The sequence below is a fragment of the Tachypleus tridentatus genome, chromosome 4, assembly GCF_004210375.1.
Source record: "Tachypleus tridentatus isolate NWPU-2018 chromosome 4, ASM421037v1, whole genome shotgun sequence".
NCBI lineage: Eukaryota > Metazoa > Arthropoda > Merostomata > Xiphosura > Limulidae > Tachypleus > Tachypleus tridentatus.
The window spans coordinates 66,763,860-66,791,509 of NC_134828.1; the positions used below are offsets into that span (position 1 = coordinate 66,763,860).

The 27,650-nt window shown below is 33.7% G+C and overlaps 1 protein-coding gene across 4 annotated transcripts; it reads right to left on the bottom strand.

Annotated features, from left to right (window-relative positions):
* Positions 1–27,195, bottom strand: LOC143249346 (PDZ domain-containing protein GIPC1-like). 4 transcript variants are annotated; one of them, XM_076499023.1, is made up of 6 exons: positions 26,500–27,195; positions 4,821–5,051; positions 3,671–3,809; positions 2,530–2,639; positions 1,916–1,997; positions 1–812 (listed from the first exon to the last, which is right to left on the bottom strand). In XM_076499023.1, the coding sequence occupies exons 1-6, from the start codon at positions 26,773–26,775 to the stop codon at positions 631–633; spliced, it is 1,020 nt and encodes a 339-aa protein (XP_076355138.1). In that variant the 5' UTR covers positions 26,776–27,195; the 3' UTR covers positions 1–630. The 4 variants fall into 4 exon arrangements, with proteins under 4 accessions (XP_076355138.1, XP_076355140.1, XP_076355139.1 ...); XM_076499025.1 differs by lacking the exon at positions 26,500–27,195 and adding an exon at positions 26,355–26,478; XM_076499024.1 differs by lacking the exon at positions 26,500–27,195 and adding an exon at positions 11,155–11,377.
* Between the last annotated feature and the right edge of the window lie 455 nt (positions 27,196–27,650).

The following is a 27,650-nucleotide window of genomic DNA, read 5'->3' on the forward strand; positions in this document are numbered from 1 at the left end:
AAACCACGTTTTGTGTGTCTTAATTTTTTAATGTAAAAAGAGTTTTACATTATTTCAGGCTTCACTCGTAATATAATAATAGTAAACGTTTAATAGCTGTCAAAGTGAACACTTATTTTAATATATAAAAGCAGAGAGATATTACATAAAATTTGTTACACACAGATTCAAGAGTCAGAAGTTGAAATGTTATTTGTTATACAAATATTTACCACTGTTAATATAAGAAGTAAAAAATAATAAAAAAGTTCAAACATTACTTATAACTGATAACAATCGGTAAATGTTGTACATTTATTACATATATAAATGAAATGGTCTTGGTAAAAATTGGATTTTTTCGTTTTTGTTTTATAATTATGATGAGTGAAACCATACATCGTGTTGTCTAAACGTAATTCTTGATATCTTATCCAATATTACATGTAAGAGAAGTACAGTTTTAGTTACGCGATCACTCATCCCGTCTATACTCGAATTTTTCACAGAAAAACAATTATTAACTCTGCCATATATTATAGTTATATGCATGTTTAAAACTCTCGTGCTTGTTCGTGTAGGATCATCCGAAGAACTTCCACAAGAAAATATCTTTTCTTGTACAGTTGCAACTACTGGAGGAATTTAACACTAAAAAGGAGTGTCTTCTTTCTCTCTCTTTAGCCTGCCAGCTTTGGCATCGCTAATTGCTCCCCAGAGATCGAAGACAAAATTATCTGTAAATCCAAAAGCTTCTAAATCTGAATTATCCACTGCTGTAACGAACTGACTTGGATTGTCCTTATCTTGGCCCAACTCCCATATTTGTGTAGCTGAGAGAGAGAGAGAAAAAAAAAGATTGAAAACAAATAGTGACCAGCGTTTATAGTCTGCTACACAAGAAACGCGGCGAAGTGAACAAAAATGTCAATAACAAATGTAGAAACCGTAAAAATGAGTCACAAGCACAGATAAACACAGATGTCATTTGCTTAGATATTAATAAGGGCTAGAAGTAAACTGGGGCGAACAGGTAAGTGAAGATCTCAGCCTGAGCATCACCTTTAAACGTTTATTTTCTACGTATTGATATATAAGTGCTTAATTTTAGTTATTTTCTTAATTTTAAATTAGAAATACTACAAATATATATATATGTTTCATTTAATCTGTCGTTCATTATACCAGAACTAAAATTAAACAAGTTTTTGCAAGAATTAATGTTTCACTAAGAAAGATGGTTTTTATATAATTATTTTTATTATGGTTTTACTTGTTAATCAATTATGTATATTAATTATAAGTTGAATTATTAATTGATGATTTATTGGATATATCCAATTCTTCCTCTTTCAAAAATATCTTAGTCTTTAAATCTCTGTTTTTCTTGAGAACAATTATATTATTCTCGTTAAACAACACTTGTGAGAACGTTCAAGTAAAGTTATGATCACTAGAATTACCTTATAAAGAAGACAACATATTATAAGAACTATACCAAAAACGTGCATTCAGACACGTTCATGACAGATTGGTTAACTTGTAATAACTATAGAATCTCTCTCTTTTTAATAGTGTGATGAGGAACAGAAGTTTCTAAGCATCCAGAGTTATCTTTCAGGATCCCCAAAATTTTTGGAGTCTGAAAGATAACAAACCTAATTTCCTGCAACAAAGTCATTGTTCTGTGTTACTGATTCCTATGAACGATTCTCTAATGTTAGAAGCTGCTTACCTAGTTCTGTGTCATTGATTCGATTCCAGAATACAGAATACTATAATGAATACTATAATGCAAAACCTACTGCGTCTTATTCCCTAGTTCTAGTTCTGCGTCATTGATTCGATTCCAGAATACTATAATGTTACAAACTGCTTACCTAGTTCTGCGTCATTGATTCGATTCCAGAATACTATAATGTTACAAACTGCTTACCTAGTTCTGCGTCATTGATTCCCATGAACGATTCTAGAAGACTGTTAATCTTCTCTATAGCAGTTGTTGCTACGTCGTCAGGCTGCGTTAAATAATTATGCACAGAAAAAAATTACGTTAAAAATTAAAAACAAAATTTTAGCTAAATTAACTTTAGATGTTATAAAAGCACAAATGAAATTCAATTATTTGTTTTTAGTCCTTTTAAGATATATCATGAAATCATCAACAACATATACGCGGCTCTATTTTAAAAGTTAGTCTTGGCGCATATCAGTGTCACAAGAGTCAATAGATTATTAACCATTGTCATATCATATGATATGTTAAAAATATTATGTGAAAAACATGAACATTAAATAAACACCTGTAGATCCATGATACAGTACGATTTCAATTTGTAAAAACAAAACCTAACTTTTCTGACCAGATGTAATTTTTTATCAAACATTTCTTATTCTTACATTTCTCTGTAGGAAATATACATTAAACAGTTAAAACAATCAAACAGTTTTTTCAATACTTAAGTATTGCATTTTTGTTTAATAATTGCCAGAATAGAATTATCAGCTTTACGTTATACAGAATTAAATATATAGACAAATAAAACTTACGGCTACTTCCACAGTTGCAGGTCCCTTCGCCCGTAATCTTAAGGTTTCCCTCCCAGAGCCATATTCCCCTTTCCTTCCACATCCTGATCCAGTTCTCGGTCCAATATGGGCTGTGAACAATATTCTAAGTGAGCTGTACATTTGTTTATCCACCTGTATTCACTTTATTCAGTACATAGCTACTGTGCACGAGAGTTTTAAACATATACTGAGCTGTTCAACATAAAACCTGTACATACGGATTATCGTAAGATAAATTATATGGAACACGTACATTCTATTGCAAAAATCAGAACAACATGAATACGGTTAAAAACGTCTAATGAAAACAGTTACCTGACAACATTAACCTCATAAAAGACAAAAAAAAACGGTTGTGAATATGTTCTATGTTCTTCAGAGGTTGGGGGGCGTTACATTAGGTTTTCTACATTGTACTATTGTCAAAATTAATTAAGGTTTTCATGCTAAATATCTGAAACTTTCTTACATAAAAACAACAACAAATGAGTTAGGAAGTGTGTTTTTTTGTTTTTTTATTAAGCACAAAGCTATCCAATGGGTCATCTTCGCTGTATTCACCGCGAGTATTAAAACCCGAGTTTAGCGTTATAAATCCTGAAATGTAACACTGAACCACCTGGAGGTAGGGAGATATAAAGTGACTACGGAAGTTTGAAAACAAAAAAGTAGTTGTTAAGATTATAAGTGACATGTATTGTTCTAAGTTATTATTTGATCTGCTAGTAACACAACATTTCGTAAATATCATTTATGTTATATTAGTATTCTGCAGACAATAGACTAAGCCGACGTTAAGAGTGATATAACAGTTTATGAACATATAAATGAAACTGTTTAAATTAATTATTAAATAAAAGAAAGTAAAGGCGCCAATCATCCCTACAGGTCATGAGGTGTTCCCCTTCTATTAACTCGACGTGTAACTGTTCAAAAGTTGGTAACAGGTAGGTTATTTAACACTACTGAGAATAACAAAAAGACGTAAATACCATGTATGCAACTTATCAAAAGTAACTTGTTAAAGTTTTAAGCTAATCTGTGTTAACATATAATACAGCATAACATTCAACGTCTACGAAAAAAATGTTATTCTATTGAACAAAAATGTCATACTTACAAAAACCTGCTTTAAGAGGTTCAATGAGTCGAAGTGTGAATGTTGAGCCTTTTTCTATTTCTTTAAGAGCTTTAGCAACTTCGAAATGTCTACAACCAATCAATGTCTTTCCATTAATTTTTTCTATATGATCGCCTACCTGAGAACAGATTAAAAATTCAGTATTGGTTTCTATGTGTGAGAGTTAAAATAGCCACATAATGAACTTTTGTCACAACGTTCTAAAGTACTTCAAAATTCATTTGTGATGTCCTTAGCAGAAATAATGTGAAATTTTGACTATTTGGTACTGAAGGTTGTTACTATAAAACACATTATTAAACACTTAAATGGAATACTTAGACCTTTACTTGGTGACAAAAACGTTTTTTTGTTTTGTTTTTAGGTCTTAGCTAAGGTTAAATCCAACTCAATCTAAATTCTAAACTGGTTACTTCTGTACTTAACACCAAAATATTTGAATGATTATTTCATGAAATGATATATATTTCAAATATATTAAATAAGATTAAGTTATATTAATCAAAATTTTGATATACGTTTCAGTTCTCCTTCAACAACACGTTTTCACAATGTCTGATTTTAAAAATCGACGAATTTCGTCAGAGAGTTAAACATTTTCTTAAGTGAGACACAGACAGAACAATAAACATGGATGTAAACCATAACATCCCCAGCAAGAACTTGAGTTATATTTAATCTTACTTTTAATATAACAATCGTAGCAATGTTCAAGTCCTTTTAACGCCTTTCTTCAACATTTTCAGGAGAAAGAAAAAAAAAAGTCAGAAACTACATGTCCAACTCTTGGACTACTCTTATACCAACGAATAGTGGGATTGACCGCACATTATAACGCCCCCACGGCTGAAAGGGCGAGCATGTTTGGCGCGATGGGGATGCGAACCCGCGACCCTCAGATTACGAGTCGCACGCCTTAACACGCTTGGCCATGCCGGGCCTAAAGAAGAAAATCAATCTAATCAGTAGATTTGATAATGTGGTTAAAAATAAAGCAAAGGACTTTAATGGAAGTAAATAAAGTGTACTAGTTTAATTTCACTTAACTACAACTGTAGGAAATGTTACAATATTATTGACCCCCCAGAAAGAGTAAAGTTTACTCCTTTTTTCCAAGCTACTTACTTACATGTACAAACTTTAGTCTGTCCATTATACTTCCTTCTTTCACTCTTTTAATGAAAGCATAGCCTGCACCATTATCTGTGATAGTTAAGCCTAAGGCATCTTCAGTCTTCGTGACCTCTATTTCTTTCGGTTGTCCTTTCCTGTGGACAAAAATAAAGTCCTCCAGCCCGATCTGACCACCCAGAAGATTGTCCATGTTGACCTTGTGCGTGTTGAGCGTACAAAACAAAATCTACAAACGAAATTATCGAAATAATTATGGGAAAAGTCAATAACCATATGATTACTTAACGAGTGTGTTCGTTTTCTTATAGCAAAGCCACTTTGGGCTACCTGCTGTGAACACCGTGGGGAATCGAACCACTGGTTTTAGTATTGTAAATCCGTAGACTTATTGCTGTGCCAGCGGGGGACGATTACTTAATAAAAACAACCATGATTATTTTCTTTCCTTAATAATTACGAAACTTCTGATAATTATTTATTGTCATATCACATTTACTGCTTTAAATTTATTTAACAGAAAAAAAGTTTTGTTACATACCTAATCTGGAGAATTCCTTAATGTTTGTTGTTCAACATAAACCTACACAACGGGCTATCTATATTGTGTCCAAGACCACTCGTAGTGTCAAAACCCACCTTTTAGCTCTAAGAATTACCGTTGAATCACCGAGGGCGGCAATTTCTAAAGGAAAGAACAGTGCAACCAAGATTCTAGCTGATTATGCAATTTTAATGTAAAACTTTTGGTAAGTAACTAGCAGTATGAGACACTGTTGTCTTCAAGCCTCCTGTGAACGATTAATGAAACAAAGTTGGATAGCATAGGCTGAATGATTAAATTAAAAAAAGGAAAACTTCTAGACAATGAAAGAAAAGAAATAAAATATTAAGTAAAATCAGTTTCGAAACAACAAACAGTTAAATGTTCAAAAGTAGATAAGAAAGCATGATTTTGAAAAGGAAGAGAAAGCAAGGTATGATGTTCACTGTAGTTCCAGAGAAGGCGACTAATACAAATCTAGTGTTATAGCAAATTAAGTAATTTACTGATAGAAAGTTGTATAACGCGTACAGAGTACTTTGTAATTAATAAACTAGCTTATAGGAGATCTTAAAGGTGGAATAAGCTACAAAGCGTATATATATTTTCTAATGACAAATTACGAGTGTAATATCCCCAGTTAATTAGAGGTAAATATGAATGAATTAACGCATAATACGTTAAAAAATATATATGTATTCAACTCCTAGTGATTTAATGAACTGAAAAAACCATGAGATCCGGTTCCCTGAAAACAAAGATATTATACAGTTCTTTAAACCATGAGATCCGGTTCCCTGAAAACAAAGATATTATACAGTTCTTTAAACCAAACAAATTAATACTGAACAGATATGGCACAATTCCCATTTTTCACGTTCTGTTTCTGTAAAGTATCTTATTAGATCATTATTTATACTTAATTTTATTCAACTGTGTGGCACTTTAGGCTGTTCAAGTGCCTCGCTAGCAAAATATAGTGGGTTACTTCTTTAAGTCAGCTGTTAGAACTTCTAGTGCGAGTACTCGGTCTCCGGGTTAAATCCTGCACACAAAACAAAAACTTTAAACTATCACAAGAAAACGTGCGCCCAATGTTGAAAGTTTCATGACCGTAAGATAAAGTCTAAAACTGTAATACTTTGATTTGTTGAAAGTACTAGTTTTACTAGTAAAGCTGGTAGCGCACTTCACTTGGTATGGGAAGAGGTCCCGCCTTCAAACCTACTTGGTTAAATTACAGAATTATACAAGTGGTATAAGACGATCAATATTTTTTATTTGTAATGCAAGAAATTTACAAAATGTGTTTTTGCAGCTATTTGTATTTTTACTTCTTGTTATCGTCCTATAAATCCTCAGCCGATGCTGCTGCAGTAGTGAAGTGTCTTGCTGTGTTAAAAGTTGTCATACTTTCAATACCATCAAATTATAAAACGTATGGCAGTAAAAGACAAACATGTTTACGTTAGTAACAAAGCCGGGGCATATTATTGTACAAAACTACTATACTATAAATAAATATATAAATGAAGTACATTGTTTGTTTGTTTGTTTTTGAATTTCGGGTAAAGCTACACGAGGGCTTTCTGCGCTAGCCGTTCCTAATTTAGCAATGTAAGACTAGAGGGAAGGCAGCTAGTCATCACCACTCACCGCCAGCTCTTGGGCTACTCTTTTACCAACCCATAGTGGAATCGGCAGTAACGTTATAATGCCCCCACGGCTGAAAGGGCGAGTATGTTTGGTGTGACGGGGATTCGAACCCGCGACCCTCAGATTACAATTCGAGTGCCTTGACCACTTGGCCACGCAGGGCCAATAAAGTACATAATACTCAACTAACACTTCAAGGGCTATAAATCCTGGACATTCGGACACTAAAAAAACAGGTCAGAGAATTCAAGTGAAACTACTTAAGAGACAGGGAATATTAACTGGGAATAAAAATCAAGGTGACACTACCCAAAGAACAAAATATGAAGTAGGGATAGAAAATCCAGGAGAAACTATCCAAGGAACACAGAGTAGAAAACCAAACTAAAACTATCCATTGAACCCAGGTCAACTGATCAATAGAACACAAAAAGAGGTATAACTAAATAATATTGTCATAAAGCATCACATTCCGTTGAAAAGATGGTAAAAGCTCACAAACATTTCTAGGTCTTGCAAAATATTGTTTCGGTCTCTATGACTCATTTGTTTCATCTTCTATATAGTATTACCAAAGTTTTATCTTGTACACCTAATTTTAAATCTAAAATATATAATAACATTATTCGAGCAGATACAAATAATTACTTAAATATTTTTCCACGATAGGCATGCCTCTCCCGCCAGTGGCACAGCGGAAAGTCTGTGGACTTGCAACACTAGACTAGGTTTCGATACCCGTTTTGGGCAGCTTTATGTTAAACTTCCAAAGAAACATGATAGACCCAAATCACAGTCTGCTGGAATTGGTTATGTCTTTTTATTCATATTTCGCAAGAAATATGTTAGCTTATTAATAGCGCAAACAATTACACTGTTTGAACACAAATGAAACTTGAATCTAAATTATGGAGCTTTCTTATGGCCCAACATTAAGCATGTAGTTATTGCAATTGTTATCACGAAACCGCACTTAGTACAAGCTTTCCCTGGTTTGTGCTTTCAGTTACAAGAAACATTATTAAATTAACTTGGAAACAATTGTAAGATGAACGAAACTGTTTGCAACTTCCTTGCTTCTTTAACTGAAATAATAAATAATTAATAGAAATACTAGTGTATCAGTAAATATTTCACTTGGTCAACCTAAGTGTTTGGTAATACATAGTAAAAGCAGTTTCTCCTCGTCTTTAGGTTTACAAAAGAAAAAAAAAATTGTTTATTTGGGTTCCTCATCTATTTATTACTTTTAACTGTAACAAATGGGCAGCTTGGACAAATGAAGACAAAATATAGCATGGTTAACCCTTTAATTATTTTGATAAAAGCGCTTGTAATCCGTTTCCTCACCTATTGGTCGAAGAATCAAATCCAGGAAGAGGTTAGTGGCGTCATCTCTTGCGCTGCGACATAACTACAACATATTTTCATTAATCCTGACGCTACTCACAACGTAAATTGCTTGTTGTCAGTGTTCATTGAGAGAAGATTGATCAAATAGTTATTTAGTAAGCATCAGAGTTTCTGTAAACAAATCAGTAAGTTAGTAAGCGTTTATTATCAATCAAGAATTTTTTTTTCTCAAACGTTATTAGTGTACTAAGCCTACAGTAGTTCCACAGTTTATGTTGAAAAATGTTTGTTTATGAACATAGGTCTATAACATGCGTTAAAGTGAATGTAGCCTGTAGCTAACGTTATTTAAAGAAATTAAGAAATGTATTAAAACATTATCGTTACGTGGACTGATCTTCCAATTATTTATACAAAATAATTCAAAATAACCCATCCAACTATATAATATATTATAACACCAGATTATGATAGAAAGTATCGTATTAGTTGTAACAGCAGATATCTAACCAACTGTTAAGACAAACAAACTAGACTGTATATTGTTAAACACACATTTTCAGTCTCTTTGAAGGTTTCGGATGAACCCTACGTCTGTATAAACGAACAGAGTCCGCCATGGCCAGGTATATTAAGGCGTTCGACTAGTAATTTGAGGGTCGCGGGTTCGAATCCCTATCACACCAAACATGCTCACCCTTTCAGCCTTGGGGCATTATAATGTGACGGTCAATCCCACTATATGTTGGTAAAAGAGTAGCCCAAGAGTTGGCGGTGGGTGGTGACGACTAGCTTCCTTTTCTCTACTCTTACACTACTAAATTAGGAACGGCTAGCGCAAATAGCCCTCGTGTAGCTTTGCGTGAAATTAAAAAAAAAAAAAACAATAAACGAAAAGTGGCTTGGATATGTTACGCACGAAAATTGATACAAAATACAATCTTGCCATAGTAGGGATCCCGCCATCTATTTTCATATCATACAGAAATGACTTTTATGTCAAAAAGGTTATATGTTTTCCATCCTATGTTCGAAGTCATAAGCAGGTGGCTTTTTTTCTGCTTCTTCGATTAAGGGCATTTTGTCTATTAATAGACAGATTATAGAAGCAAAAAAAATAGTTAACACATCCTGTTATTAACAGAAAGAAATACTCCTTTATGAACAACAGAGGTCATTCCTTGACCTTCCAAAAGAAGGTCACTAAACCACAACATAAAATTATGTTATCCTTTATATATCAAACTTATTGCCACACAACTAAATTTGGAAGCTCGAAATAAATCCTGTAACCTCGACTTGCAAGTTTTGCGTCTTTTCTACTTATAAAATGTACTTCAATTAGAATAAAGTAAGAAAAATAAAACTGCACATTTTTCATAACCAAGATTTAATCGTTCATTAACCTGTTTTATGTAATAGAAAAACAAACTCATTTTCTGAGGAAATACACGCACTACTAGTTTAAAACAAGTTATAGCGCCTCCTTTCGACTAAAATACTCACATATTCTCATTGGAGGTCAATGGGCTTCGTTTATCGCCAAAAGAGGTTAAGAATATTGTGATAAATAAAGCCCACTTTAATGGAACACAATGGTTACGAAACATGAATAATTACAAGTTGCTCTCTTGTTCATCAGAAAGTAGAAAGTGAAAAATATTTTTTTTTTTACATTTGTTTGTGAGAATAAACACCAGCAAAATATATCTATATTCTCCAGCTGCAAAAACGTGGCGAAAATAAACGTTTCCACATAGATTAAAAACATTAAAACATTCCTGTCGCAAAGTTTGGAACTGAATTGACAGAATTAAAAATATGCCAATTTGCCCATTACCTTGAATCCTTGACATTGTCGCACATGATGTTGGGGCGACATCTACCAAACACTGTAAAACCTTTCCCAATTCAAAAATAATATATAAGAAAAATGAAGCCTGCAGTAAATATCGTAACATTTTTAAACGTTCTACTTTTTCTATATCCAAGTTAGAAAAATGTTCACAAAACTTGATATAAAACTGTAACAAAAACAAAATATTTTGATATCTAGTTAGCAAGTAGTAACGTTCGATTCCAAGCAACGTACACACACACACACACAAACAATGAGCTCAGGTTCGCATTCACACGTCACCAAGGAAATTATATGCGTCATTTTCATATTATGTATTCGCATTAGCGCACATTCTGATTCATATGAAACTTAACTCATTACGACCAAGTATAATTGCGACCAACTAAGGATAAATTTCACAACGTAACTATAAAAAAGTTAAGTATGCTTAAAAATCCCTATTCTTAGTTTATATCTAAAAACATAAAATAAAATATTTAATAATTAATGACTGAATATTGCAACATCCGTTTTATATAATAAATATTATTTTTACAAAGTGAGTAACGGATGACAAACTTGCAGATTCGAAAGCCACACTTAAATATTTTTGTTTTTATGAACCTCATGCTATAAACGTCACCTAAAACTCTACACTTTTATCCCATGTTCTCCTGTTTAACTTTGATAAACCTATAAATCTTACATCTTTTGTTCTTGCAAGTCTTCGATCGCCTGTACTCTAAGAAGTTCTGCCCTGTTTTTCTACAGTTTCAAATAGCCTACCTGTGTATATTCTCTCACACCTCGGGTTTTATTATCTATTTAAACCGTACATGTGTCTGTATATTTTATAGTAAAGCCACATTGGTCTATCCTGCTGTGTCCACCACGGGGAGTCGAATCCCGAATTGTGGCGTTGCAAGTCTGTAGACTTACCGCTGTTCCTCCAGTGGACTCTGTTCCAAAACCATCAAAGCTTAAGATATCCCTTTCACTCTGCAATATTCAGCAGGTATATTGAAATTCCCCATCTCTGATCACAGAAATCCAAAGTACTACACCACCAAAGGAGACGTCATCTATCATCCGTATTACATCATACACTAAACTGTTTATCCAAACATGTCTGTCGTCAACTCACTGAACTCAACTACCAATCCTTCTTCAGTACCAGCCAACGGGTTCTTTGTTTACAGAACAAAACCAAATATACGCCTTTCTTTAGCACTACTCATTTACCTTTCACCGACCTTTCTTTTTATGTGTGCGCGCGCATGTACGTATATATACCATTTGGTTACTGTATTATCTTTAACACTAAAAACACCTACCATAAGTGAAAACATGTCTACTTTAATTTCCCTTAAGTCAAGGGGAATATGCTAAATATATCTCACAATATGTCATCCTTTTAGAGAGAGAAAGCACAACAGATGTCGATTGAATAAACAAAACTGAATAACTCACCTATAGTGTGGTTATTATACATTAACTACGTCGTTATCAAACAAGAAGTTCGGTTTTAAGGCAACCGTATGGCAAAGCACAAATACCATTTCTTGCATTTCATCACGACTTTGTTACTGCAAGAGATTTTTCTTGTCTATGGTTCTATATCTAGAAGTATACATACAGAGTGAAACTTGCTTTACATAATATCACGTCTTCACGTAGTTTCAGTAACACAGCGATCTTTACATTACATTAATAAAAAGTGGGTAGGTTGCATTAACAATAGAATAATTTATATTTAAGATTCCCAATGGAATACGAAAACTTGAATGTAGTATCCTAAGGCAACATATACAAAATCTTTATTTCTGGTTAAATCTACCCTTGTAAACACCTGTCGTTAAGTTGTTCTGTTATACGACAAGTACTGTTTACATCTACAATGATCACACCTGTTGTTAAATTGTTCTGTTATAGGATTAGTACTGTTTACATCTACAATGATCACACCTGTCGTCAAGTTGTTCTGTTATAGGATTAGTACTGTTTACATCTACAATGATCACACCTGTCGTCAAGTTGTTCTGTTATAGGATTAGTACTGTTTACATCTACAATGATCACACCTGTCGTCAAGTTGTTCTGTTATAGGATTAGTACTGTTTACATCTACAATGATCACACCTGTCGTCAAGTTGTTCTGTTATAGGATTAGTACTGTTTACATCTACAATGATCATACATGTCGTCAAGTTGTTCTGTTATAGGATTAGTACTGTTTACATCTACAATGATCACACCTGTCGTCAAGTTGTTCTGTTATAGGATTAGTACTGTTTACATCTACAATGATCACACCTGTCTTCAAGTTGTTCTGTTATAGGATTAGTACTGTTTACATCTACAATGATCACACCTGTCTTCAAGTTATTCTGTTATAGGATTAGTACTGTTTACATCTACAATGATCACACCTGTCGTCAAGTTATTCTGTTATAGGATTAGTACTGTATACATCTACAATGATTACACCTGTCGTCAAGTTATTCTGTTATAGGATTAGTACTGTTTACATCTACAATGATCACACCTGTCGTCAAGTTATTCTGTTATAGGATTAGTACTGTATACATCTACAATGATCACACCTGTCGTCAAGTTGTTCTGTTATAGGATTAGTACTGTTTACATCTACAATGATCACACCTGTCGTCAAGTTGTTCTGTTATAGGATTAGTACTGTATACATCTACAATGGTCACACCTGTCGTCAAGTTATTCTGTTATAGGATTAGTACTGTATACATCTACAATGATCACACCTGTCGTCAAGTTATTCTGTTATAGGATTAGTACTGTATACATCTACAATGATCACACCTGTCTTCAAGTTGTTCTGTTATAGGATTAGTACTGTTTACATCTACAATGATCACACCTGTCTTCAAGTTATTCTGTTATAGGATTAGTACTGTTTACATCTACAATGATCACACCTGTCGTCAAGTTATTCTGTTATAGGATTAGTACTGTATACATCTACAATGATCACACCTGTCTTCAAGTTATTCTGTTATAGGATTAGTACTGTTTACATCTACAATGATCACACCTGTCGTCAAGTTATTCTGTTATAGGATTAGTACTGTATACATCTACAATGATCACACCTGTCGTCAAGTTGTTCTGTTATAGGATTAGTACTGTTTACATCTACAATGATCACACCTGTCGTCAAGTTGTTCTGTTATAGGATTAGTACTGTATACATCTACAATGATCACACCTGTCGTCAAGTTATTCTGTTATAGGATTAGTACTGTATACATCTACAATGATCACACCTGTCGTCAAGTTATTCTGTTATAGGATTAGTACTGTATACATCTACAATGATCACACCTGTCATTAAGTTATTCTGTTACTGAATTATTACTGGTTAAATCATCTCACACAAAACGCGCAATGGTAATCCCGTTCATATTTAAATCAGTACGTGCTAGAAATTGATTACTTAATTAGTTGCTTATAGAACAGTGTGAATTATTGTTGCAGGAGAAATTCTAAAATTCTATAGGCTGGAATAGGTGACATTCAGCATCCAATTCACCCATACCGTACTTTGCAATTTCTTAGGATCATTCAATAGTGTTGTGATTTATTGCTCGTCTAACTCCTAATATGAGAAATCTCAAACACGTGTTACGTTTCCCTCAAATTTTACAACCAGTTTTTTTTTGTTTAATTGCTGTGGTTTGTAATTAGCTTGTTCCTCGTTTTGTAAGTGATTTATACCTGCCAGTATTCATATCATATTATTACTGTTTTCACTATCTCATGCTTTATAGATTTTGTACTTGAAAAACTTAGGTAAATTTAATCATAGAAAACGTTTCACTAATTGTGTGCATATTCAAGGTATTAGATAACTGCTACGCTTAACATAATAATAATGATATCCTACAAAGATGGGTTTATGTATAGCGCACAAAAAGCTAAACTGTACTAAAATCATGTTTATGTTTTTGCCAATAGGCTGTTAAATATATCGTGGGAACTTGGCCTCCATACATTTAGTGTTCTTTCCTGTCACGTGAGGTACAAGCACCACTGTACTTTCAGGAACGATTTGAATGCAGTGCGAAAAAAAAAAAGATTTTTTTTCTTCATGAAAAGCAAACACCGAACCCGTTTTCAAACAATAAGTACAAGTCGTTCAGGATATATAGTTTAAATAATAAATAATGCTAGAGGTTTTTATTAAAATTTCGTATAAAGCTTCATTTAAAGAAACAAAAAAGTTGAGGTAATAAATGGACAAAATATATGATAAAACTTGTGACAGTGATATATGAATAAATTGAAGTGTTTTTTTTTAGAAAACGTTGAACAGAAAAGACAATAATACTTGACCATCCAGTAGAGATTGAATATGTTTGTTGTCATAATATCGACCACACGTTGATTACAGGAACTTTAGGTAAACTAATTACAAATAATTATCATTTATAAGCTTAAAAAACTTTGTTTTGTATATAAAAATATCTGATATTGAAAAAAGTGTGTGAAATCAGCCACCAAAACTATTCAATACACGTTTTAAGAGTCATCGTAACATTGAATATTGATCTTGTTTCAAACTATAAAAACTAATTAGTGTTACACAACTAATGCCAATACTAAAAATAAACTTTAACTGTATAATAATTTAAAACTTAAATGTACCTCAATGTTAGACATTATGCACTAAATGGTGGTTCATTTTATTACCTTTTGTTGTTGTTGCTTATTCATTGTTATCGCAAATGCCTAGTCGGTTCAATACTTACCTTATTCAGAAACTTTTTTTTGTAGCATGTCTTTGAGTTTTATAAATAATGAATTAAAATTCCAGAAAAATAAATGTTATATTTAAACTAGTGGTAGCTTGGGAAAAATAAAGGTTAAGTAACATACAGATTACTTTCAAAATATGTTCAAGGTAACCTACCTCACCTTTGTTATGAAAGTATGGAATTCTTTCGCGTATTCCATCAACAGCAGAGGCGTAGCTTGGAATTGACACACGAGGCCCGTATCCCAATTGTATTTGATAGTGCTCTAAGCCCCCAGTTTGCATCTTGAAAAATCAAACAGAAATCCATGATCGACATCATACCGAAACAATGAAATGTCAAATGCCTGTAGGCCCAAATCTTTTAAGTATCTAGAGAAACGGCTTCAAAAAAGTCTACTGCGAATCCACAATCCTCTCCCATAAAAACATATTTAGAAAAATCAAAATTACCAGACTTCCAGAGTAAAAAAAACCAACTCTCCTCTGAAAGAGTTTGAATTGCAATTAAAAAGGCCAACATTCGAGAACCAATGCAACATCTCTACCACACGATCTCAACATGGCCAATTTTGACACAAGAAAAATAAGCTGTCTATATCACTGTTTGGGACCTAAAAGGGATATCTTTATAATGAATCCCACGTAAATTGTTTGAAATGTGGCTAAGTAATTTACTTAAATCCTCAAAATTATGGGTTTGTTTAACCTTTAAACCACCCCTGAAATAACCCAAAATGGGCGAATCCCACTTGTATATAAGTATGGAATTATAACAAAAATATTTGTACCAAATCTCGTGTAAAGTGGCTGAAATTAGGCTGAGTAATTACCAAAACCCCTAAAATTGTTTTTTGTGGCGTTTTGACACTCCTCTAATTACTAAGAATAAGTTCACAATTTTTGTCAATGTATGGGGTATATAAAAAAGTGTCTTTGTACAAAACCCCATGTAAATTTGTCAAAATATGACCGAGTATTGCCCCAAATACCCAAATTATGCTTCTCTGTAAGCTCTACACCCCTTCCCTCAAAGGCTCAAAATACGAAAATGCAATTTATTTTTGTAAGTCAATGTACGGGCCATAAGAAAATTTATACTTATGCCAATTTTAAACTTGTTTGCTGTAAATATGACTACCTCTAAAGGGCCTAAATGTCTGAGCATGTTGGGACATGGTACAACCACAGAGAATTTCAACTAAATCCATCAACGAATGAAGAAATGGATGTCGAATGAAAAGTGCTCTAAAGAAGAAGGTAAGAAAAAACAAACAAACAAACAGAGACATAATAAAACACTTCTTACAACTTGCTGAAGAATCCGATGGTTTTTGCATCACGCTTCAAGCAAAATGCATTAAAAGCTTTTCTAATTAAATGTTGTAATAAATGTAATTAAAAAAAAAACATGGCCAAGTTTTCTTGAGTCTACTCAAAATAAATTTTTGCGTTTTCGTATTATCTTTCGTGGTTGAGCAGATCTTCAAATCTTAATTCCGGAGACTGGCAAGTGGCGGGTGGTTAAGAGAGAGAGAACTGTACCGTGTCATCTGTATTTGCCAGATGATGCTCAAATAAAGTTTGAAGGAGCCGTGTATAATGACAGACTGTCTGTGTAATTCTGGTGTCCAACTTTAATAATACATGCTATTAACAATAATATGTTCGCGACTACAGTAATTCAGGTATTCAACTTGTACACTGGCATCATTGGAGTGAAAAACTACAAAATATTTTAGCTTTTTTTTGGAAGTTGTAAAACTTAAAAGTATAGTTATTCTATAAAATGTTATAATTACTCAGAATTACAGATAAATTTTAATGTGTGCAAGTTACAAGCTGACTACGAATACGAAAGTTAAGCATAATAGCGAGTTATTAAGGATAGTCAAATATCACATTTACCAAGTATTCCTATTTAAATAAAATATGAAATAAAAGGAAGACGAGAATGTCTTGTAACATTCATGGCTAAGTTTGTAGCAGGATGCAAGATACTTAGAGTATTTTCCCCAACTTTATAACAAGTTTCTGAATATTATAGAACAAAAAACAGTTATGTACTTGTTGAAATAATTAACCATGTATAAAGTCGTCAACAGCCCTGTAAGTTGTGTGTGAGAGAGGCTGTAAAACATCTACACCTTTCTACAGTGGGAATAATACTGTTATAAACTACATTTTCGATGTTTTAATTCGGTTATTTGCTAGAGAGAGATGCTAACACGAAAGTTTATAAAAAGTCTGATAATACATAAAATGTTCGTAATTGTATAGAATCAAGAGACTTTCCTAAACATCTAGAAACAAAGATACATGAAAAGTTTCGCGAATTAGTGAAATATTCAGGCCAGTGTTTACTTATCGATTATATTTCACTTACTCGAACAAGTAGCCTTGAAACTGTACGAACAAGTTTATTTTTTATTTTACTCGTAGTACCATTAATAAGTAAATATCTGTTGAAAATGAAAACGTTAAGTACGTGTAAATTTAAACTTTGAACTTCATACAAGTAATTGCCTGTAGCAAATACTCAATTTGTTACGGTTACGTAGACTGGATTTCGCATTATTTTCACCAAGTAATTTTTTTAAAAACCCGCCCACGAAAGGGAGCGTTATATCAACATAATATTATGGATAAATCATAAACCAAATCACAAATGATCTACAAAAACTACAGTTTTTCTGAAAATTTGGGGTGATAAAGTATTAAAACCGTTAACGAAGTATCATACAATTTGAAGACACGTGCTCTGGCACGATAGCCATTAGACCACGTTACATGAGTGTTAACTTGCGTGTTTATACAAATTTATGCAATACATGTAATTACGGTCCGCGATGCACACACTCTACGTTTAAAAGTATTAAAAAGAGTGAGGTCACAGCTTAATCAGACTAGACGATAACTTCTTCAGTTTGTCATGTCGTATGATCTGACAATACTTCAGGTATAACAATGCCCATATATAAACAATCAGAAATAACAGTATTTAAGTTGTCAGTGAAATATCCTTGTTCAAGTAAAAGCGCCCTATGAATTATTTTATTATATATAAAATTCTTCTTACAGTATGTTTATCTTTATGTCTCCGTTACCCTTCCTCCAAAAAACAAAACAAACAACAAACTGATATGCATGCCCATTATATATTTCGGTTCAACCACTTTTTATTTTCAGTATTATTCTTTGTTTGTTTTGTTGTTAGACGCAAAATTACCTAATGGGCTATCTATGATTTGCCAATCTCAGGTATTGAAAATCGATTTTAAGGAGTTGTTAAGCGCTTGGACTTAACCACATTATTACTGTGATTCGCTTATTGTACTCTCATCTCATCACAGGTCCAAGGGTGAAAGGTTATTCTTCATCCACGCAGATGGAAACTTCACTAACTGCTGCGACAAGTTTCTCCAAGTCTGTATTGATGTAACATGTTTTTATCATTAGTTATAAATCTTAAAGGAACCACAGAAATGACAATACTCCTATATTTTATTAGCTTGTATTTTGTACTTAGTATATTCTTAATCAATACTCCCTCTAAGGAGAAATATTCATATCTCTGTTAATTGATCGTACATGAAAATAAAGTATGTTTGTGAAAATATCACCATAATTGTAAACTCGGATTAAAACACCGCCGAAAACTCGTTTTAATACCAGTCGCGGGTAGGCTGTCGTGGGAAGGGTGGTCAGTGCCCTCTCTTTTCTCTGACCGTAATTTAGAACAGTTCAAACAAGGAAAAGCAGATAATACCACTGTGAACCGAACCCAAAAGTCAGTGTAATTATAAAACTTTAACTTGTAGTTTCCTTTTTTTTTTCAGTCCAGTGCAAAGAAACAAAACACATTCAAGTAATCGACACACTGTTCAGTTTTGTTTTGTTTTTTGCGAAAAACTACATCATAAGGACTATTTACGCATACACTACGAGATAAGACTAGACGGAGGCCAACAAATCAACAGCAACCATCGTCAACTCTGGGGAAACTTGTATAATGGCATAGAGAGATTTGATCGACACTCGTTTCGCGCACCCACATTCTCAAATTGCGTTTTCGTTATGAAATATGTTTAAAACTCTATATCAGCTAATTACTTGTGTTATAATGTGGATGACATTACTTACTGTTAACTGAAAGTGTTTTCCATATTTTCTATTAATGGATTGCGAAGTGGGCTTTTGAATGGAGAATAGATTTGTATATAACCATTATGGAAAGTGAATGTTAGTTTCGACGTCAATAATTACGGTTAAAATAGTAAATAAAGCGCTTCCAATCGTGGTACCACCTCACCTCAGCACGTGTGTCACGTTTTGTCCTACTAGCTTCTGAGGGGGAATGAGAACACATTTTAAAACGTGACACTACAGAGGTTCTAAGGGGAGTCAGAATCAAAATCTGATGTAGGCTTCGGATTCAGCGACATTTCTAGACCCTACCATGTTTGGGTGACCTTCCGGGTGCGTTTTAACCCCCCACTCTTGGTATCCCCTTTTATAGGAGGCTAACCTGCGTAAATAATGACCTCTGTGCCACCCCAAGTCTGTATATCAACTTTTGTTTTGCTAGCTCCAAAACTGTGAGAGGAATTCGCGAACAAACATAAGCTTACAAACAACGTGAATGAATATAGGATTGTTTGTGCACCTGATGTTTCTACATGAACTTGGGGGAGTTGGGAGAAATCTATAAAGGGGTATACTACTTTTGGAGTTTAAACATCTAAGCGGTTAAAAAATTCTAAAGCAAAGGTTTTGGATAAATACATTAATTGTAATAGATGTTTTATAATTACATTAGTGGAATTTAAGTGGCGTAATCGCATCTCCCTACCATGCCTATGCGCATGGAATTATAAGTGAAATGTAGCTTAATGCCATTTTTTGTTCATTTTCCTTCTCAATGTTTATCAGTTTGATAAAAATATTTCATTATAAATACGATATATCATCAATGTATTATACTAATTAACCCTAATTAATCCTTTACACGAAAAGTTTAGTAAAAAAACCCACAAAGCATGTGTATTTTCTTCCCATACGAAGCAGAATACATGTTTTCATACCGATAATAATTAATGCTGAATATAAGACACGTGGGAAGCCATGAAGTAATGACACAAAGTGAACCTGAGCTTGTAGCGAGTCAGTATGCCATAATATGTTTGATCCTTAACGTATATTTCCAAACCCTGCGCTAGCAAGTTCCGAAAGTTATGTTTATAGACGAAAATTTAATGTTACCATCTATGACATATGACGGTCTTCACAGACATCAACACAGAATCTGGAGGACGCTAGGCCTACTGAATGATGGCCGAACATCACAAGTTAAATGGTGGTTCGTTTGACGGCGTAGTTTCTTTATATGTTTAGCATGGAAGCCATTTTTCACACCTTTAGCTAGGCCTTTTTTATTTAATTTCATATTCATAGTCAATAAAGTCCCCTCTTTACCGTGCACTGCCTACTTTAGACGGGGCACTATGATTAAAGTGGACTGGGCACTGTTTTTCTCCGAATCTCATCCTCATATGACACACCTACGGCCAGTTGTTGAGACGGATTTCACGTTTGTCTCTCCAACAGGTAAACTGTATCACATATAGGATGTCCCTCGTTGATGAAACAGGAAAATGTTCTCTAGAACTGCTTATAGGGCAGATAGCGATGTTCGGTTTGTTCTTGTCACTCTCAAACAAGGAGGTGTGGATTGTTAGGGTCCTTTTGATCCACATTTGTTATAATTTTACTTTTAAAAAGACAATAAATGCTACTTTTATTAACACTTGCAAAACATATACTCATGGTTTTTTATCCTGAATTTTATCCAATATATATACAATAAACTACAATTATATTTTTTTCATAACGTAAGTGTAATGGACAAAATTAATGGAAGTTCGAATAAAGTAGACTGTAGACATTTTTTCGTTATCTCATAAGTAGTCATCGTATAAAACTTGTCCAGAAACTTATTCAGTATAACATAACATAGTTCGTTTTCTTACAGCAGTAATCTGTGTTATAAGTGAAAACACTGGAATGATGGTGATAGTGGGGGACAAGGAGACATAATGGTGCAATATCTAAAGTCAATCTAACATCAGATTAACGGACGGCATTAGCTTGGGAGGCCAACGACATTTCAGCTCTTCCCCCAAGTTCATATGCTCACAACGAATACATTGTGAAAAAATTTTAAACACGTTAAGTATAGAAGGGTTCATACCCGCGTCCGTGAAAAGCGTTGTTTCTTTTGTATGGTTGAATTAAGCAGGCTTGCAAAATAGTAAAATACAGAAAACTAACAGTGTGGAGTTATCATTACGAGGCGTTGAAATGAATGCTGTCAGTCACCCTTTATCTTTCAGAAGTATTGTACCTAAAGAGTCACAAAAACGAGTAACTTTTGATGATTAGATGGGAATAATGTACATGCCTTCAGAATTGGTCATGTTACAAAATGGAGCAGGAACATATATTTTAACAGAATGAGCCTAGTTCATGTAGGAAAACGTATTTAATACATGGCACTTTATAACACGGTCTTCATCTAATGTTCTTCTCAGCGTTGCAGGTACAACATATTCTAAGGCCTTTTTGTTATGAAAAGTATACAGGAAACACAATTATTAGGTCATTTACAATACGTATCTGTGCTATTGGAAATACTGGTTGCAATAACAGTTAAACCCTTCAAGTACAGATCGTCTTAAAGGTAGTTTAGGTTTGAGATTATCACAGTCACGAAGAGTGTAGAAGTAAATATTTTAGACCGTCTACGTTTCACGTGAAAATAATTATGTGTTTCTAAAACGATTTTTTTCTATTTTCGCGCAAAGGTACACGAGGGCTATCTGCGCAAGCCATCCCTAATTTAGCACTGTAAGACTAAAGGGAGGGCACCACCCACCATCAGCTCTTGGGCTACTCTTTTACAAACGAATAGTGAGATTTACCTCACATTATAACGCCCCCACGGCTGAAAGGGCGAGAACATTTGGTGCGACGGGGATTTACTTCTAATGTGATATTTTACCTTCCAGCAAGTAGGAAGATATACCAATTAACTAACGTTGTTACTAACTTAACAAAGTAACCTGCACAAGCAGTTTGCTCCAGTAGACCACAGGACTTCGGAGGGGGGGGGCGTATTACATACCTAATATTGTGATGGTAATCAGTATTAACAGGTTCGCTGGGGATGGGTGGGTAAGTTTAGTCAAGGTGTAGAATTTTTTGAAACGTCTTTCCTGTGCTATTTCTACGACATTTATTATTATTATTTATGGGGCATAAGGGGAGAAAAAAGTTTAGTGATGGAAAATAACACTATCGTACCGCAGGAGTCACGAGATATAGAATTAAAAAATATTAAAAGACTATCTCACACGGGGCTTCTCGAGCATTACTTTATATAAAATGGGAGCCAGCCCTCAAAGCAACCCCGGTGGATATGCCCTTGCGCTTCATGTTGAAGAAATTTGTGAAACCATGGTCTACTGGCTTTACCGGATCAAGTTGTTATGCTGTCGCGCTTTTAATGGAGTAACCTAATACTGTTACAAAGATACAACTAGCAAATATAATTTTTGAATAAAATATTCATGTTGGAATAAAGAAATTTCAATGTTTCCTTTTTTTTCAGCGCAAAGCCACATTGAGCTATCTGTTGTGTCTACTGCAGAGAGCTACATCCCAAAATTCAGCAACGTTAATCCTCAGACTTACCTCTGTCCCACCTGGGACTACAATCTGTTAATCTTAAGTTTTGTTTGTGTGTTTATAATTAAACACAAAGTTACACAATTAGCTATCTGTGCTCTGCCTACCATGCGTATCGAAACCCGGTTTTTAGCGGTGCGAGTTCGCAGACATGCTGCTGTGCCACTAGGGGGCAATCTTAAGTTATCGTAACACCAAACAATGCCCCCCTGTGGCTCAGCGGTAAACCTGAAGGTTAACACCTGAGTTTCGATCCTTGTGGTGGAGAGAGCACAAATAATCCTTTATGCAGCTTTGTGTTTAACAAACAATACTAAACAAGCCTATTTTTTATAAAAATCAAAATATAATTTTGTTTAAAATGCGTTGGTACTGTCTACAATACTAACCAGTTAAATCTAGAACAAAAACAATGAACTCACTCTAAAGCTGGTAGAACAAATTAGTAAAGCACAACAACAAACAAAATAAACTTTAATAACATTATGTTACTTAACACAAATCTCAGCTTGAACTTTTTGGGTCCATAAAATACATTTTATGTTCACATATTCCCAAATCTGATAGAGGGAGAACGCCGAAAAAAATATCTGCCTCTTTATTAAGTGACAGTAATTTTTGACGTGTGTAAATTACTGTTTATTTCAGAATTTATGCGCAAGGCTACACAGAGAATGAACTGCGCATAACCATTCTTTAGTTTGAATGGATACGCTAGCAGGAAAGCAGTTAATTTACTACACTCATCATCCAATCTCGAGTTACTACTATATGACCTAATAAAGTAATTCGAGTAACTCTTCTAGCTGCACCTACAGACTTAAAGTGTGAGGATTTTTTTTTTCCGGTAAGAAAACGAGAACCACGAACTATTGGGTTAACAGTTTAGACACGATATCATAATCTATTGATTATAATAAATTAATAGTGTATATGGTGTTAGTTTGCAGCGATTCAAAACTGCAAGGTGAAAATATGATATAAAAGGTGCTACCTTGTAGTGATCCAAAAAAACACTCCTGCGAAAATGTTTAAGGTTTTAGTTAGAAATGATTAAAAACTTCAAGGCGAAAATGTATATAGTGTCTTTATTTTATAGACTGCGGTGTGAAACTATTTATAATATCAGTTTATTGTCATCCAAAAGTGCACTATGAAATGTTTTCCCCCGAAAAGGACACGAAGGCCACCTGGAGGGATCATTTGTTTTAACCACTCGCATAACATATAATAGTGTTGTCTGCAAGTCCGTCAATATACTAAATGACGTCACATAAGGGTCGCTTAACGTTGCAATTTGTACTGTCGTGACGTCAGTAAAATATGCGCTTGACATGAATCACGAGAAAAATTATGCACTCTATAGGCTACAACACATGACATATGAACCTGAAAAGCAAGAAATAAAAATACTTGTTACTCTTAATTTAGATATTTGTTTAGTCTTGAAACAAAACACTTTCGGGGGCCCTGCGGAAGTACATTTAATTGTATATCTCTTTTAATAGACTCCAAGATATAGACAACAGCATCACTGATAGCGAAAATAGGTCTTATGATTGGTTTAAAATTACAAAAGATATCCTGAACCATATTTAACCGAAAAAAAAAAGAGAAACATGTAATTTTATGAACTCTTAGAAAGTTAAGAATAATGTATTAATAAGGCAGTCACACTAAATCAATAATATCAAATCCCAAAGGGCTTTATTCTCAATACAAAAGCTTCCCTGCCCGGCTGGTATTATATGGTATACGAGATATATATTAGTGGCCGAGACATGTATATCATCAACTATTTGGACAACAACGGATTTCGGTGTGAGCTATATTAAAGTAGTGAACTGCAATTTTCAAATCAATTTATTTAATAATCAGAAATAGGCTTAGAATTTTTTTAAACTATAAAAAATACTTAATTCACGGTTATTGTAAGCGGATTAGACTGTTATACTAAACAATTGTGATCATTGTTAATAATTTCTTATTTATATATTATTACTTATTTATTGAAGAGTTAATAGAATTATTTCAAAAGCCATTTGTATAAATTGAAAATGATGTTTTTATGGTTTTTTTTTTGTTTTTACAATAAGTTGCTTTTATTAAGCATTATGAGCATTGAATACCTGCAGTATATAAAATCACTCTTACGTATCAAAACAAAAAGCTACAGCGACAAAATAGGGCACGAAAAATGAATTTGTTCATGTGATGACAGGTTGTCAAACCTTCATATTAACATGTAATGAGAATCGCGTCTTGTTTTACTAGTCTGAAGAACACTCGGGGTTTAACTTCCACTACTTGAAGGATTCGAAAAGAGAAGATGTTTACACAATTTTAATTTATTAACTAAAACCCAACATAATAACATGTCTTAACGAGATATCTATCAAAACACTTCATTATTTTCCTTCAATAAATATTCAATAATTTAATTCCCTCGGTACCTTATTATTATGCATAGAATTTATAAGGTATTAGTAGCACAAGTTTAACAATCGCTTGAAATTAACCGTTAGGAGTGGGGAAGTGTGGGACGTACCTTCAAAATACTAGTAAATTACAAATAAAATACATATTACATATTTAAACAGAAAACGGTGTGTGACATGACAACTTAAAGGCCGCTATTTTACTCGTATGATCGAAGAAAGTTTAACAAAAATGTCCAATAGGATACGTTTTGTTAGACGTAAGATGAACCAAAACAACTAATGAAAACAGGTATAAAGCTGCCAATAATTTGAGCGTGATTCGTCATACTTGAAATGAAATTGAAGTTGAAATATTGTTTCAACGTAAATTGCACACACATATTAAAAATACACAAATTTTGTTTCATTGTTGTAGCTCATTCTGTACTTTTTAAGATTTACTAACTGAAGACTGATTACAGTGGTTTTATCACAATTTTCTCCCATCAGAGTCTAATGGCTGGTTAGCCTTAGTTTAGAATAAACTATCAACCACGGAATTCGATGAAGCATTCCAATATGAATCACGTTATAGAAAATGCTTTGTCAAGAACAAGGATATTAAATACTATAGATTGTTTAAATGGGCGAGTCTTTTTTAATTAGGGTTTACCGACATGTTCTACTTACTAACTTTACTATGGGAAGGGGTAAATCTTTTATGTTAATTATATAAAATAAACAGAAAATTACCAAAATCTAACAAATTCCCAACAAATCTGGAAATTTCTAAATATATTTTTTATTATTTATATTACAATGTAAAGTAAATTAAAGTAAAACTGAATACGGTATTGTTAACAAATTACCCAATTCTAGGCAAGTTCATATTTCAAAAAAAATCTAGAACAATAGTAGTGTGTCAAGATAAAATAATATATATATGCAACTAAGAACTGGTGTATAACTATACCCTAATATAATGTAATAATAATTAAGAAAATGTGCTCTTTTAAGTTTGAACTGGTGTATAACTATACCCTAATATAATGTAATAATAATTAAGAAAATGTGCTCTTTTAAGTTCAAAAGACCCCAACCACTGAAATGATTGAGTGATACCAATTCTTTTTAATTACGTGTTTTCTGTAGCATACTGATCAATCAGCTTAGCATACACTTACCTTGAATTCAGTTCATACGTTTAAGAACCTTAAGATCCGCATATTTATAGAAAGAATATTGTACAAGAATGCCAGAAACGATACTTTGATGGTCAAACATTAAGGTATACGTTTCATAATTAATCAATCATTAACTAGGCCTTACTTCTGAAACAGGGAAATCGTAGCATTCTGCAATTTTCTGGTACAATTCCCGGATGTTAGTAAAGCCTGATATTATCCCTGTTGGACTACCTTGAGCTTGCTGACAATGGAACACTAGTTTAGGTTTCTGAACAGGTAACTTGTCAGCAGTTTGTTCTTTCGATAGCTGGTTCGACCCGTTCTTCATTTCATTCTCGTTGTTCGACGGCTCCTGGATGTTTTCCGACGAAACTCCATTTTCAACGTCCGTCTTTTTTTTCTTACTAAATAATGGCATAACGAATAAAATAAGTTACTGAAAAAATGTATCACAAGTTCAAGTAGTTCAGACTTTTTTTGGAATCCAGTTTCTCTTGAGAAACGTGCTGTAGCATGTAGGCCTATGACGATTGTTAAAACCTAACGCTCAGTACATCTACGAACACTATAACCATGGCCACCTGGCGGTCGTTATTATGCCCGTCTAAGTATTAATCTGATCTACAGATGTAGGACACCTGCTTGGCGTTCGCCGGAAGTATACGCAAAATTTAACAGTGGCTTGATCTAGCAACGTAGAGCGAAATGTATGACAAGTATTTGTCAATACAAACTATATACACTGACCCAGGAATTTAAACTAAAAAGAAATACATAAAAGTGATACAAATCGTAATATATCCAGTAAGAGATATAACGTTATATGAATTCTTACATACACTGATAATCTGACATACAAAAGAAAACCTATACAACAATTTGTGAAACTACAGACTCGACTGACGTCATTTCGCTATCTGAAACCAGACGTCCCGCGAGCACTGTATGGCCATTGGCGCAAACAACGAGTTATCCTATGTTGCTGTATGCTGGTTGTTCAAGTTTTGTACACCTCAGAATCGTTCAGTTATAACATAATTTATTAATTGCTGTCGAGTTCTTCCATTACTAAAACTACCGTTCGTTACGATCAACTTTGAACATAATTTTTGTTTTTGTTTTGCGTTACAACAAAAGTAGATGTCAAAATTCCTTAGAAAGCTAATTATTAAGCGCGTTAAGGCTTCCTTGTGGTTGAGCGGTAAGTCTGAGGGATTATAATACTGAAAATGGGGTTTCGATACCAACGTCGAACAGATCTCAGATATACATTCGATAGTTTTGCGAGTAACA